Source organism: Vollenhovia emeryi, unplaced genomic scaffold, assembly GCF_000949405.1.
Source record: "Vollenhovia emeryi isolate VEMERY1.0 unplaced genomic scaffold, V.emery_V1.0 DF939313.1, whole genome shotgun sequence".
Lineage (NCBI taxonomy): Eukaryota > Metazoa > Arthropoda > Insecta > Hymenoptera > Formicidae > Vollenhovia > Vollenhovia emeryi.
The window spans coordinates 91,782-106,283 of NW_011967053.1; the positions used below are offsets into that span (position 1 = coordinate 91,782).

General features: G+C 39.5%; 1 protein-coding gene across 10 annotated transcripts in view; it reads left to right on the forward strand.

The window, feature by feature from the left end:
* Window positions 1–14,502, forward strand: part of LOC105558773 (potassium voltage-gated channel protein Shaker) — a 127,310-nt gene that overhangs the window by 64,718 nt on the left and 48,090 nt on the right. Inside the window, exons 1-3 of one of the 10 annotated variants that reach the window (XM_012006679.1) lie at window positions 4,379–5,028; window positions 8,648–8,713; window positions 8,832–9,136. The exons of 7 other annotated variants lie outside the window; for them this stretch is intronic. In XM_012006679.1, the coding sequence (XP_011862069.1) occupies window positions 9,057–9,136 (80 nt within the window). In that variant the 5' untranslated portion in view covers window positions 4,379–5,028; window positions 8,648–8,713; window positions 8,832–9,056. Of the gene's footprint in view, window positions 1–4,378; window positions 5,029–8,062; window positions 8,714–8,831; window positions 9,137–14,502 lie in introns of those variants that run through there. 2 more of the 10 variants (XM_012006678.1, XM_012006677.1) reach the window with 2 other exon arrangements.

Consider the following 14,502-nt stretch of genomic DNA (forward strand, 5'->3'; position numbering starts at 1 on the left):
TCTCTCTCTCTCTCCCTCTCTCTCTAAGATTACAAATTTTAATGATTCAAAACATTCAAACTCATTTTCTGGAAGACTTTGTTTGTTGACAATAAAATTCATAAGGCTCTGACGTGAAATCACATTTCGGAGGAATAAAGGATACGAGAGCCAAGACAGGACGTTAGTGTCTAAAGGATTTTAATTTTTAAATAGATTGCGAAAAATGTACCTCAGCCAGGATGTGTTTTGTATTTCGAGTTGTATCACTGTTGTAGCCAATAAGCGATTTGTCACATAAAAGAAGCCATTTTTAATGCCTGTCCGTTCGCGTGCGGACCGCGGAAGTATCTGGCTTGTCTACCTGTGTGTACATATCTACTTTGTCCGCTATTCTACGGATGTAGTTACTTTGTCTTCTTGCAAAGGTATCTATATTGGCTATCTGCACGTGTGTATTTACCCTGTCTGCATCTGTGTACCTACTCACCGAGGTAATCATTCGTGAAATCGAATTTATGTTGCTACTTGTTGGACACGAGATTTTGTGCGTATAGAAAACGTCTTTCCCGATCGCTTTACATAAACGGGCGCTTGTCACCATTGAAGTTTTTATCAATTGAAATTTTGTATTTCCCGGAAAGAATTTTTTTATATATCGTTATACACAAAATGTTTTCTTTCTGTCGTATAATTTCTGTTTGTGCATGCACGAAAGTAATATGAAGAACAATTGAAATATAGTTAGAAAAATAACTTTTGTCTCGTTTTTTTGAAAAACATAAAATTGCAATTAAAAATGTTACACAATATTCTGTATATAATTACATTTTATATACGATTATTGCATTCTTATATAACACTGGCCGACAAATCCAACTTTTTTTTGTAACACGAAAACATATGCCTGATTCTATTAGAGACAAGGTTATTGAAGAAGGAAATAATGTGAAATAAATATATATTTTGGTTGTCGAAAATGTACTGTAAAAAATGAATTGAATATAGATATTTGTAATACGAAAGTTATTAGAATTAGGATTTTCTTTTATATCGCGCGTCAGAAACGTCTGTCCAACGATAACACTGGCCGACAAAATCTGACTTTTTTGGTAACACGAATACTTTAAAATTACAAAACCTCGAAAGTAACAAAATTAAACTATTTCACTGGCAACAAAGCCGTAATAATTAAATACAACGTTAAACGGCAGTGTAAAAGCAGTAAACGTGAAATTTTATAGGTTGTCATAAATAAACAAGACCCGATCGAAACAAAACAAATACGATTTCGTGACAACAACAGATGGAGATATCGAATTAATTAGCAAATAGTTCTCTTGTTACAAAATTTTGTTGACCAGTGCAATTATACGTAAGCAATTTTTTCGGTGCCTCAAACTTTAGTTTTTTTTTGTAAGAAAAAAATACGGCGAAAAAATGATCCTTTTAATTAGCTTTCCATTCTTTGTATTATTTTTGTATGTACAGAGTATGAACAGAGATGACACAAAATGACATAATTATATTATATATGAAAATTTGGTCCCGAAATTTGATGATTAGCCTTGCCCGACTTGAAAATAAAATGATGAAAAACATAGAGAAAAGATATATTCCAATTATAACTTTGCAACTCTCGCTGATCGAGCAGATTTGCAATAATCCGCCCGAAAGCGGTAGCATTTATCTAGCCGTGAAAGCGAATTTAAGGGCACATTTATTCCGCGTCTTGGCACTTGAGATTTGCTCGTTTATCCTTTGAACACACAGACAGACGCGACGAGCGCAGTCCGGCTCTGCATAAATATAACTATTTAAGCGTGAAATCGAATTCACGTTCGTATGCGCCGCATACGCTACACTCATTCAAGAGCGAAGTTAGTAAAAAATTTCAGATAATTTAGCATATACCGTGTTTCTTCGGATAAATGATATAAAAATATCGCTGTTATGCGACACACGCTAATCCGGCGAGGATTCAATATACTTAATTAATTTGATTTGATTGGTAGTACCCGAGGGGGAAACCGCTGATTAAAATCTTGTACACCAATGCCCACTAATGCCCAGTGGGCATTACTTTATCTTATTATCATATTTTATCTTAGTTTATCTTTATAATGCCCCAGCAAGGCCCAATGTCCAAATTATTGCCCAAGGATGCCTACACTGAAAAAAAATCTGATAGATTACCAGTCGGCTGCTAGAAAATGGACGAATCAAAATTCCTTTAAGATTTACCAGAATTCCTTTAGGACTTATCAGAATTCCTTTAGGACTTATCAGAATCCCTTTAAGATCTACCAGAATTCCTTTAGGATTTACCAGAATTCCTTTAGGACTTACCAGAATTCCTTTAAGATTTACCAGAATTCCTTTAGGATTTACCAAAATTCCCCTAGGACCTAACCAGAATTCCTTTAGGATTTACCAGAATTCCTTTAGGATTTACCAGAATTCCTTTAGGACTTACCAGAATTCCTTTAGGATTTACCATGAAAGATATTTCATAACCAGAAGTTTGTTAGACTTCAGTACAAATCTGGTAAATCCTAAAGGAATTCTGATTCGTCCATTTTCTAACAGACGACTGGTTGAATCAATCAGATTTTGTTTGTCAGTGTAGTAATGCCCAGTAATGCCCCAAATCTGCATACCACAACGCCCTCAGCGGTTTGTCCCTCAATAGTACCCTTGAGAAATCCGTGTATACAGCGCAACACACTCGCATATCTGACAAATGCAAGTGGGCGATGTCTGCGCGGCGTCAACTTATATTCCGGAAGTCTAATTAACGCCGATGTTCCCCCGCTAGCGGTCATACGCGCGAACTGGCAAACGCGTCTGGCATCCGCATTTCCGCGTTTATCCCTCGAGTCAACGGCGACCGGCACACCCACGCGACAGGACAAGCTCTCGTTTGGTCCCGCGGCCGAATTTACGTCACCGCTTATATTGTTGATCAATAAGGACCGCCATTCTCGATGCGTGTCGCATCTCGCAGTGGCCCAATTCCGTATCTAGCCAGACGACGATACCCCATTATGACTCGGCTAATTGGTCGATATGATCGATTGAGCGCCGTGCGGCGTGTCAGTCGCGTCGATCGCACTTTTTGAGCGAGGGCCGCACGCACGCGTACGCGTGACGGCAATTTGCACGAGTGTCGAAAGGGAAGACAAAAGGAGAAAAGGAGGGGGAGTAATATTTTTTTATATTAAACGCGCGGCCTAACACACTACGATTTGCTATGTCATTCGGAAGCAGAGGCTAACCTTTGACCGTAGCTCGCCCACGTATAGGCGTACTTATTTGCCCTTGGATCTTATATTAAACTATTATTAGATATCAGTAAGTGTTCAATGGGGTGAACGACGAGAGTTTTCGAGATTATAAAATCTATAATAAACGCGTCGACTTTCTACGATCTGCGAAAGACGATTTTGACCTTTGCGCCAATGGTGGCAGGTACTTACTTAATTGCAAAAGCACATTTTGCTCCGCAACGTAAAATCTTGACGCCGTACTGTTACTCGCTCATTTATTTGTATATTAAAACACCTAAAACTAATTGAGCGGACATAGAAAAAGGTGGAGGAAAAATGCGTTTGAAATTCCGTCCCTATCGGACTTGATGCACGGCGCGCATTAAGATTGTAACAACCAGACCTCGAAGTTATAGTCGGGCTATCGATATTGGCCGATATTAATAGACGATGGAAATACAGCCGGGACTAAATTTATTTGTATCAATAACATCCACCGAAAGCTCGTAACTTCTTAGACCGCTCCGCAAACGTCGCGGCAATTTGATACCGCGACTTCTCATGGACGCGCATTACTTGGCGAGCTACATACATCTGTTAACTTTTCTGTCGCCACTCGCAACGATCGCAATAGTTTTCCCCCGGGGAGCCTAGTTTTTACATCTAACAACAATGACAGTGCTGAGCAGTGACGAACGCCTGTCTAATCGGTTTTGGTTTTCTATTAGTTCTATACCGATTTAATTTGACATTTGAAGAGCGACAACGCCGAGAAAACCAAAGCCATTACAGAGTGTCTGGTTTACATTTCGAGGGTTCAGCGTGTACAAGTGAGTCGATTTGTGAACGATTTACTTGCCGATTCGCTCGCGATTCGCGGGTCGCGACGCCACTTCTGACCGATTGCCGATGCAAGCGTGCCTCGCTCTTACCTTTTCTTTCGTTTAACGCGGCAACTTGGTGGACGTACTTGATTGCCTTTGGTGCACAAGTGCGGAAGAATATCGAGCTAGCGACGCAAGAGGCGCCCCGTGGGTCGCCCCCGAAGGGTAGAAGTGGCGTTCGGGTTGCGGGGATGAAGATCGTTAGTGGGGGGGCGATTGTGTCGCGGTAGTGGAAGCCACCAGGGTAGACTTAGAAGGACAAGCGTGGCACGCGCTTTCAGCAAACTAAGGCAGCCACGCTGCCGGCCGGTTATCTTCTTGCCACTTGCCAGTTATCGGTCGTGCGTCCGCGAGAAAGAGGATGGCTCGTTCGCTCCGCGATTAACCCGTTTTCTCCTCTAATCCCGCTCATGTTTATCTCATCTGGAGTAGCTTCGATTGCCCGCGATTGCCGAAATCTCTTAACGTCCGCGGTGATTTTAAAGTGAAGGGGATTTTAAAGCGAGACGAGGCCTTTGAAAATGCCACGCGTGTAAGACAGAAAGGGCAAAAGATATTCCCGTTACCCCCGACACTAGCCTGCAGTAGCTGTTTTGCATGACACCGCGATGCACACGTCAGAGGAGATAAATAATTGGGGCGAAAATGGGTTAATCTGTACGAAATGAAACAATCGCGCGCAGATTTTGCTAAGTAAGTGCTCCAACGTGTATAATGTTCGGCTCGTTCAGCGATCGCAGTCGGGGGTGCGTTTGATGGAAAGGTCTCGTGAAATTGCCCTTCGATGGTGCATGATTCAAATAAATCGAATAAAACGTTCGTGCAAGTGGATTGTTTTGATAGTGCGCATCGTGCATCGTTCTGGCCTCGGTGACTGTGATTGTGAATTGCCATCGGTAAAGATCTGTGATAAACGATATGTTGCTTTTGATAATTTATAGAACGCACTTGCGATCGTAAGGACCTTTCGATGTTACTGCTCAGGCTAAATTAGTACAAAGTTACAACTGGCATCCGCTAGCAATTTTAACGCAAGATTCAGATCGTAAAGCAGAAATAATTGTAGAATAAAGAAACGCTCTTGCCCGAGGTATTTTTATAGAGGTAGCTGTCCCGCGCGACGTTTGTCGTGCGTGAAACAGCGGCGTTATCGCCCAGACGGCTTCCTTTGCGATACTCGATACGCGGCTGCTGACCGACCTGTTAATAGGCGTTTTGCGCGCTAATTAAAACGGCGATTGCGAAGTACGATTCGAGGAATGAATGTGATTTAATGCGAGATTTATCGGCCGATAAATAGTACGGCGCGGTCACGCGATTTTGCAGTTCTTAAATTTCGGGAACGGCCTCACGTTTACGTTATCGGATACGATCCTGTAAGCGGACGTGCTCGATGTGTAATGGAAATAAAATCTCGAGCTTGTCGGCCGCAACGTCGATATCTCGTATCACGTCGGACCCGCAAGCTCGCGCGTTTTTCCACCGTGCTTTCGCACTGACGCGAGTTTGCTAATTCTTTTTCTCAACGGGGAATCTTATGCTCGCGACTCGCGGTGCATCGCAAAGCGCGAAACTTCCGCTTATTTTCGAATTATTTATTAACTTTCAGCGACGGGAATTCGCGGTAGCGAAGCTCATTGATTGACGCGCAAATTACAACGAGGGCGTAATCGCAGTTTCCGTCTGTCCGGACGGAAAACAAAAGAAAGCAGTTATTCGCATCGCGTTGCAATCAGCCCGGGCGTGCGTAAAGAGATTGTAACGTGCATTGTTCGACTCATTGTCGCACGCGAATTGACGCAGCGCCGCGTAACTTACAGTTAATTCGCTTTAGTGAATTTCCACGATTCGCCTCTCTACATAACGTGTGTAGAGAATGTTGCATTCTCCTGTTCAAGACATTGATAAATCTTTCTTCTTATTTCTCTACATTTTATCGAAATTGATTGAAAATTTATTCAAAATATGATTCCACTTGAAAAATAGCTAAACAAAGTCGTCCTTTAATCTTCTCCGCATCTGTACGAAAACTATTGACGTCAAATTAAGCCTACATTCTACATAGAGTTTTCTCTTTCTGAAAGCGAATATCTTCTCTTCATTCGCCCTTTTCCCACGTTTACTCTTTGTTTTTCGGATTTCTTAGAGCATGTCTGATTGAGAGAACGCTTCTGTTCGTCGCTTCTATTTGTCGTGTGTAGTGTACTTTGCAATTCAGTGATGCGAATCAGCTAATTGCATCTTGTGCTCGGGCGCTTTTGATGTGCGCTAACTTGATGATAAACATAGCGATACGTGTATCCATTGCATCTGCCCATTCAGTCTTCTCAAGACAACTCTTTTCTTTAATGTCGCACCTTTTCTTTCCGAGGGAGAAACCGCTGACCAAAATCTTGTACACGAATGCCCGCTAGTGCCCAGCGGGCATTACTTTATCTTATCATCATATTTTATCTTATTTTATCTTACAAGGGGAAGCTCAGGTAACTCACCCTGGGATTTCGATGCCAATTTTTTTGGTTATTCTGGAGGTGAAGAAAAGAGATACGTGTCCCGGCGTTAGATTGAATAGGCCTTAATTTCGGAGTAATAAATTTGTGAAAATTAAAATTTATTTATTTTTATTGTTTATTCTTCTTCCCCTACCATTAATTACTTTAAAAACTAGAAATTTAAAATACTGTCAATATTATATCCAATGAAATTTGAAATTTAAACAATTTGAAAATTCAAATAACTTACCTTTATATGTTACCCATTACAAATATATTATTATTACTTATTTATTATTTCAAATATTACCACTTAAATAAAAATTCCCTTGAAATTAAATTTATATTAATGTTTATAGTGTGATAATAAAATTTCTACTTCGAAAATTTGCACACTATATCAGTGTCATCAAAATAGATAAAAAAAATAAATTTCAATTTTCACAAATTTATTACTCCGAAACTAAGGCCCATTCAATCAAACGCCGGGACACGTATCTCTTTTTTTCACCTCCGGAATAACCAAAAAAAATAGACATCGAAATCCCAGGGTGAGTTACCTGAGCTTCCCCTTGTTAGTTTATCTTTCTAATGCCCGAGCAAGGCCTAATGCCCAAACTAATGTCCAAAAAATGCCTAGTAATGCCCAGTAATGCTGCAGATCTGTACACCACAATGGCCTCAGCGGTTTCCCCCCTCGATTTTTCTTCATTTTACTGACTCGTGACAGTCGCAGGCCGCTGACGTCGCGTAAATGTCTTCATTAAGAAAATACCGGCTACTAAAGCCGGAGCTCGGATAGAAGACGTTGGAGCTGGAAGCGATATGGAGGAACGCGCGTATTCTGCTCGAATTAAAAAGCTAAAGTAGCCTCCCCGCTCTTTGCTCTGCCGAGGTAACCGGTTGCAATTTCGCCGTCAATCAGTCGCGACATCGGCATCGCGACTCTACAATTTCCGCGAGTACAAGCGCGCGTTGACGATGAAAACGTGTCACGGCCGATCGAACCGCGTATACGGACGCACAATGGCATAACTTACGTGCCGTTGTACCTACGATTAGAGTTGATTTAATCGTAAGTACCCAGCAATCGCCTCCCATTAACGCATCGATAATCGACCTTTCGCCGTCGAGTACTTGGAACGAAATATTCCGTTAATTTATATAATTACAATTTTCTTCGTTTATCTAAAATATTCTATTAAATTTCGCTAATGTCGTACAGCGAATTTATCGTTTCGACAAAATTTACACGGAGTGTTTGAACCATTTGCGAATCGCGCGAATACGTTTTAGCCGCGTCTCTCGCGACGGAAAACATTTCATCTAGATGACGCAAAAATCGCGATGCTTTTAGACGGCACGGTAAAATTTTGTTTCACTCCGTGCGTCGAGGATGGCGCGCTTTTGTGATCAAAGTCGATCGATGAGAATTCACGGTGCCGGGAAGAGGAGCAAGTGGCATCGTGAAATCGTGCCGAACGGTACGTCCGAATTGCGAATCCCATATACGTTTGGTTTTCCGTCGCTCTTATATTGACACTGCGTATTCGCGATTGCTTCCGACGAAATGGGATAGCTGGCAATGGAAAAATTGAATAGTTTCGACCCGTTTCTTACGGGCCGATCTGTATCAAGCTTCAACCTGAATTTTTTATCTGTAATGATATCCCTAAGTTATTTTACAGGGAAAAGAGAAAAATAATGGTTTCCCTGTAGTTACTGTGAAACTGTCTCTTTGTCCTGTGAACAATACCTGAGAACTCTCGTTTCAATTTTTATTGTCAGCTTCTTTACGTCCTTTATTCTCGTTGCTTATAACCCAAAGCAGAACAGAAAATCAGGCAGGAACTTCCGACACTCGTAATTAAAATAATGATTAGCAATAGGGTTTGATAAAACGGCCTCGACAAGTGCAGATCGATCTAGTGCCGATATGTCACAACGCCATTACGTCCGAACAAGCTAACAAATCGATAAGAATGCAACTTCGATTTATGTGCACAGTTTTAAACTTGTTTAGATTTTCAAAATTCCTAGATCAGCCCGCAAAAATCTATAAAAAAATTGCTGGTGGATTCTACATAAGGTAAATAAGAAGTAACGTTTTGTCGCAATTTAGCACGATTTGAAAATTCTCGTGTTAAAACTTCGCGCGATATAATCGCTCTATCAGCGCAAATCTATAAGTTTAAAATATGAATTAGGAGCCGAGGTGGCTTCGTCCGTTTATGGAATCGCGTACATCACTCGTCACGTCACGAGCGAGGGCTCGTTTAAATATCCGTCCTGAAAATAAAGACATTGACACGATCGAGGCGTTCAGTGCACGATGATGCTGGATGGGAATCGGCGCTCGTAGCGGCGTCCAACAGGAAGATTATGAGCCTAATAAGGCTCTCTAGATTGCCAGCGCACGTGGAGACTGAGATATGGCCGCGGTAGCTGGCATTTATGGCATTTCGGATGATCGACACGTCAGACACATCGATCACCGGCAACGTGACCAAATGTGAGTTTTAGGAAAGGCACGGCGGGCATTTTTCGAAAAGGGAAAAAATAGATTTCGCGAGAGAATTTACGGGGGAAAGTATCTTAGATGTTTTATAAAAATTACAGAGTGTCCTTTGACTTCAAAGAGAAAGGCTGTGTGTATCGATGTTATTTAATATCCAGTTTCTCCTGCTAACAATGTATTATTATTACCGAAATAAATTTGATTAAAGGGCGCAGCTTTAATGACAAGATTGATCGAATGAGAGATTTTAGAAAGTTTCACGCATTTTTTGGAAGGGGAAAAATAGATTCTGCGAGAGAATTTACGGGGGAAAGTGTCTTAGACGTTTTATAAAAATTACAGAGTATATCGATGTAATTTAATATCCAGTTTCTCTCGCTAACAATGTACTATTATTACTACAATGAATTTGATTAACCCTTTGAAACATACATTTTTCTATTGAACCATTTTTTTGGTGAAACTTTGTATACGAGGATTTTTGGGATCGCTGATTACGAATCCGTTGTCAGATTTTCATAATTCAATACGGCGGATTCAAGATGGCGGAATTCAAAAGTTAAAAGAATAACATCATTCAACTGTAATTCAACTATGCTAAGGAACATTATTTAGGTACTACTAGGATCCATGGAATCTAAATTCCAGTTGAAAATTCCTCTAGAATATAAAAAGTAGGATGCAAAATTGAAATTTGATAATTTCTTAAAATTTACTCGCTCTTGGCACTACCCAGAGCTAACGACGCGGACGTGACGAGTCCCTAAATACCGTAATCAAACGAAATGCTGAAAAACTTGAGAACTTAAAAAATTCACGTACTTTGCACCCGCCATTTTAAGTCGCCACTAAGCCGCCATTAAGGCCATTTTGAATTTTGAAAATTTGACATCAGATTCGTAATGAGCGACCCCGAAAACTCCGTTGTACAAAGTTTTCAAGACATAATCTTAAAAAACTTGGTCAATAATGAATTTTTACGAAAAAATGCTGTTTTTTCATATTTGTTTGCTTATAAAACTTTTACAATAAATATTAAGTACTACTCAACTTTTCTTTACGTTCTTTCGTTGCTGACATATCCAAAAAATGCAAAAAAGTCCGACCTAAATGCGTTAACTGGAAATTAAATGGCCAAAAAGTAAAGAAGTTGAGGTGGTAACGTGGGTTACCGCCGTGCTTCAAAGGGTTAAAGGACGTAGCTTTTTACGGCGTAAACGGCCAGATTGATCCGCTGAGAGTTTTTAGAAAATTTCAGGCGTACCTCGAGTAAGGTGGATGAGAGAAATGAGAGATTCTTCTTTCAATAAATAGAGGCTTATGGGGATTGTAAGGGTTAACTTGTACGGGCGTACCCGAACGGGGAACTATAAATATAGGCACCCCTTTGGCGCACCCTCACCTCAACTACGTCAACTATGGAACGGCCGGTATCGCGTTTAAGAATTCATCTCGCGCCGGGAAGAAAACTTCTGCCGTTGTTGCACCGTGCGGACGTCATTTGCGCGCTTTACCTTAAAGACCGCAACAAATATAGCCGCCGTTATAAATATATGAAACTCATATCTCGCGTACAGTTCTTGCTCTGCGCTTCGCTGGAAAACTCGGGAAACGGTATAAAACAAGTTATACAACCGGCAGGGAGTCAATGCGGAACATTTATTACAACTCTAATCTGTATTCTTAGCATTTCAAGTTTCATTGCGTTAATATTCATCGAAATCATATATTTAAAACAACTAAGGAACGCGAACGTAATGGTTTATCATACGCGGAGAGAATCGTCTCTTAAAAATCATCGTGGGTTAACATGGCGCTTTGAAGAATTTTGTGAGAGTTTTTGGAACTTTTACCATACATTCTACTAGTAATTATACTTAATATACATTTTATTAGTAGAATGCATGGTAAAATTTCTAAAAACTTTCATAAAGGTTCAAAGCGCCACGTTGTCCCACGATTACACGATTTTCAGGATAAATTTTAAACGAAAATTCTCCCCGCGCGGTGATTAATTTTTCCAAAAGTTTCCCATTTTGAACAGTGGAAGGATCGGAATTATTGTTATCTAGACGTGACGTGACAGGAAGGAGTTCGCACAGAGTTCTTAGAGTAGCATTGCGCCAGAGAACCGAATTATAAGTGGTCACGTTTCTTGTTTTCGAAAAAGAAGAGAATTTATTGTACTGCAGTAAGTTTGGACCGATATTACTCTTGGCGATAATTAAATCGACGCACGACGCGAATAGCAGTGAGCTCAAGTGTAGCGGAAGTAGTGGGTGCCCTATTTACACGGACGTAATTTCTTGAGAGTAAGTGGGACAATTCTTAACGGTATGAATAACAAAACAACACTTGACCAGAACGCAGCACGCGCGGCCGTTTAATAATCAATTCGTATCAGCTCAATGCAGGCTACCTCGGTCATATTTTATGTCCATTTATCGCGCGGCGGTAGTAATGTCTATAATAAGGATCTTGTAAATCTTAATCGCGTCCCAGCAAATAGAAATCCGAAGAAAGAAGGAAGAAAATGACGGATTAATATCTGCACGCACTTAGGATTACAGCAATTGTCCCGTCGGTTAGATAATCGATTTCCGATAGCAAATTGAGCGTCCTTCGGACGTATGTGAGACATAAGCGTGTGCTTATTGCGGTAGTATAAGTTATCGATACAATGTTGCATTAGACCGCGGATATATTCGCGTCGTGTGTTAAAAAAAAGTCCTCTTTAGACAAATTTTTTGTACGTGACGATTATTTAAGTTACTCGTAATTTTTAATACCTCTCTTTCCAATCTGATATAATTACAGTTTATATCAATAAACGTCCCCGTGTATCCGAATCCTCTGGTCTTCCAAAATTCACGACTCATATTCTCGATACGCTCGTTGATTTCTCACTCTTGTCGATATCGACAAAATATTTCGATTGTTTACTTCCTTTTTCGTTCCTTATCCCCGCGAGCGATGCTACGGAATGGCCGAAGCCGAGGGAAGTGAGAAGGCGAATAAGAATCGGTAAAGTTAGCAATAGCGCTTGACACGCTGTCTAGAAACTTTTAAAATTGCCTCTGCCTTCTATCTCCCAAGATTGCGCTTCTCACGTGCTATTGGAAAAAAAAACACAGGAGGGAAAAGCTACGAAGGAGTGATCGAGGTCGATTAAAAAATAGACGACCAGGCTGCCAAATGCACGTGCAGTCACGGCGAGATTTATCATTCGGGAAATACAGATTGTCCCGCTGCTATATTCTAAGCGGCGTTACGATATTTCGACGTATGACGGTTATTTATTTTCGGAAAGAAATATAAAAAAGAATATTAACTTTCAGGTCTGTAAAGTAGGACTTGTAATATCAGTCTCTAAATGCTACCGATATATTACACGTTATATTCTAATTATATGCATATGCATCATTGTTTTATTATTTTACGTGAAAAGATCTGTATTCTCCAATATCTGCATTTTTGATAATGTCGACTGAAAAGAAAAACGATGGCTTCTTTCCAGAGAAATGTTCTCCTTCCTCGAAAGGATAGCGTTTCGCTCATGAAAGGGGATGTACATACTTTACGAAAATATACGCGGCGCGAGGTATCGTGTCTCTTGGTACCGTGCGTTTTTATCTCTGTAAAACATGTGATAATAATATAACGATAATAATAAGTGCAGAGTGCTATACGGTATCGATGCGACAGTATCTTTGCAAGATATAGTAACGTAAGAATAACAGTGGTTTCGTTTTTACCGACCGCCTTAATATCTGTTAGAGATATTTAAAAAGAATGAGTTGTGCAACAGCGAATTACCTATTTTTCCAGCTTATTACAAAGTTTTTGAATAATGATTACTTTGGAAAAGAATAATGGATTGCATTTTTATAGCAGAATAGGTAATTGACCTTCTTTTGATAATTAGAAACTTAATATTTAAAATACTTATTTTTATCGTTTTCTACTTTGTTCAAAAAATTGCTCTCTATTATTAAACGACTAGCAGATTTTCTCGAATAAATTTATCATTTACAGTCTCATAGTTAGTTAACTATATTAATATAATATTAATTACTTGGTATAATATACTATTGGTTGTACGTATATTTTATTCTTGTACGTAACGTTACCTTTGTCCCACTCACAATTTATCTTGTTAAATTATATAATAAAATACTAGAGTAATAATGAAGAACAATTTTCGCATTAATAAGTTTTAAAAATATTTTAGTACGAAAATCAGCGCGGACATTAATTTAGTTTTTATATTTATTTGTAGTGTTATGTGTTTTAACATCCCGCATTATTAAGGGTAAAAGTTAATATATGTATGTAACATGAGATATGTAATATACATTTGTTACCTTTTATTATTTGTATCGTAATACATATTTATAATTTTTTATTCTTTAACAATTACATTTATCGAAAACACGTAGATTAAATAGAATCGCATATGCAGATGATAAGCCGTCATGTTTCGCGTGTCTTTCAAATATTTAGCTTTTCAAATATTTTTAATCTATGGATTTTTAACTTTTCACTTTTATTACATTGTCATGGCCCCTTCTGACTTTTTTTTTTTGAAAAATGTAGTTATTCGTTCGGAATATTTTATCGATACCGTTTGCGGAACAAACACGCGCGATTCATACAGTTTCCTCCCGTATGACTCGAATATTCATCGATCCGTGTCGAGGCACAAGTTATCCGCGACATATTTTCCATGTCTTCGTGCACCCTCGTTTTCCATTCCTGCCTGCCTATTCTCACCTCTTTGCCATCCCATGACAATCGCACGTCACGTGCGACCGCGCATATCGTCAACCTCTGAATGCACCTTCGTGCACGGACAAAAATACGCACGTTCTTTTTTAAAATTGATAACTGTTATCTCCATCATTCAAAGTTCCAATGTAGACTGTTTATAAGAAATGATTTATAAGTAATCCGAGTCCATGCAGCACAGATGGTTGCAGTTACATTGTAGAAACGTTGCAATCTTGCAGATTGCAGTGCAATCTTGCAGAGACATTGCGGGGATATAAAATTGTAAACTTTCGATAGCAATATTGCAGCAATGTTTCAAAAGTAATGAAAATACTATATTTTCTATTTAAAAAATTTTTCTAATTACGAGAATTTTATAATGTTATTTTGTTGATACCAATAATGCGCGAATTATTAAGTACTTGATCAGTGCGGTGTTGCTCGCAATCTCCATCTATTGCGAAGCGACATAACCTCCTTAGGTTGCTTCGCAAAAGCTTGCTATGCCTTGAAAAAGGCCCGGATGTATATGTAATTAGTAAATTCTCTGCTTATGTACAACAACGACAAATTATTCCAAAAATATTGCA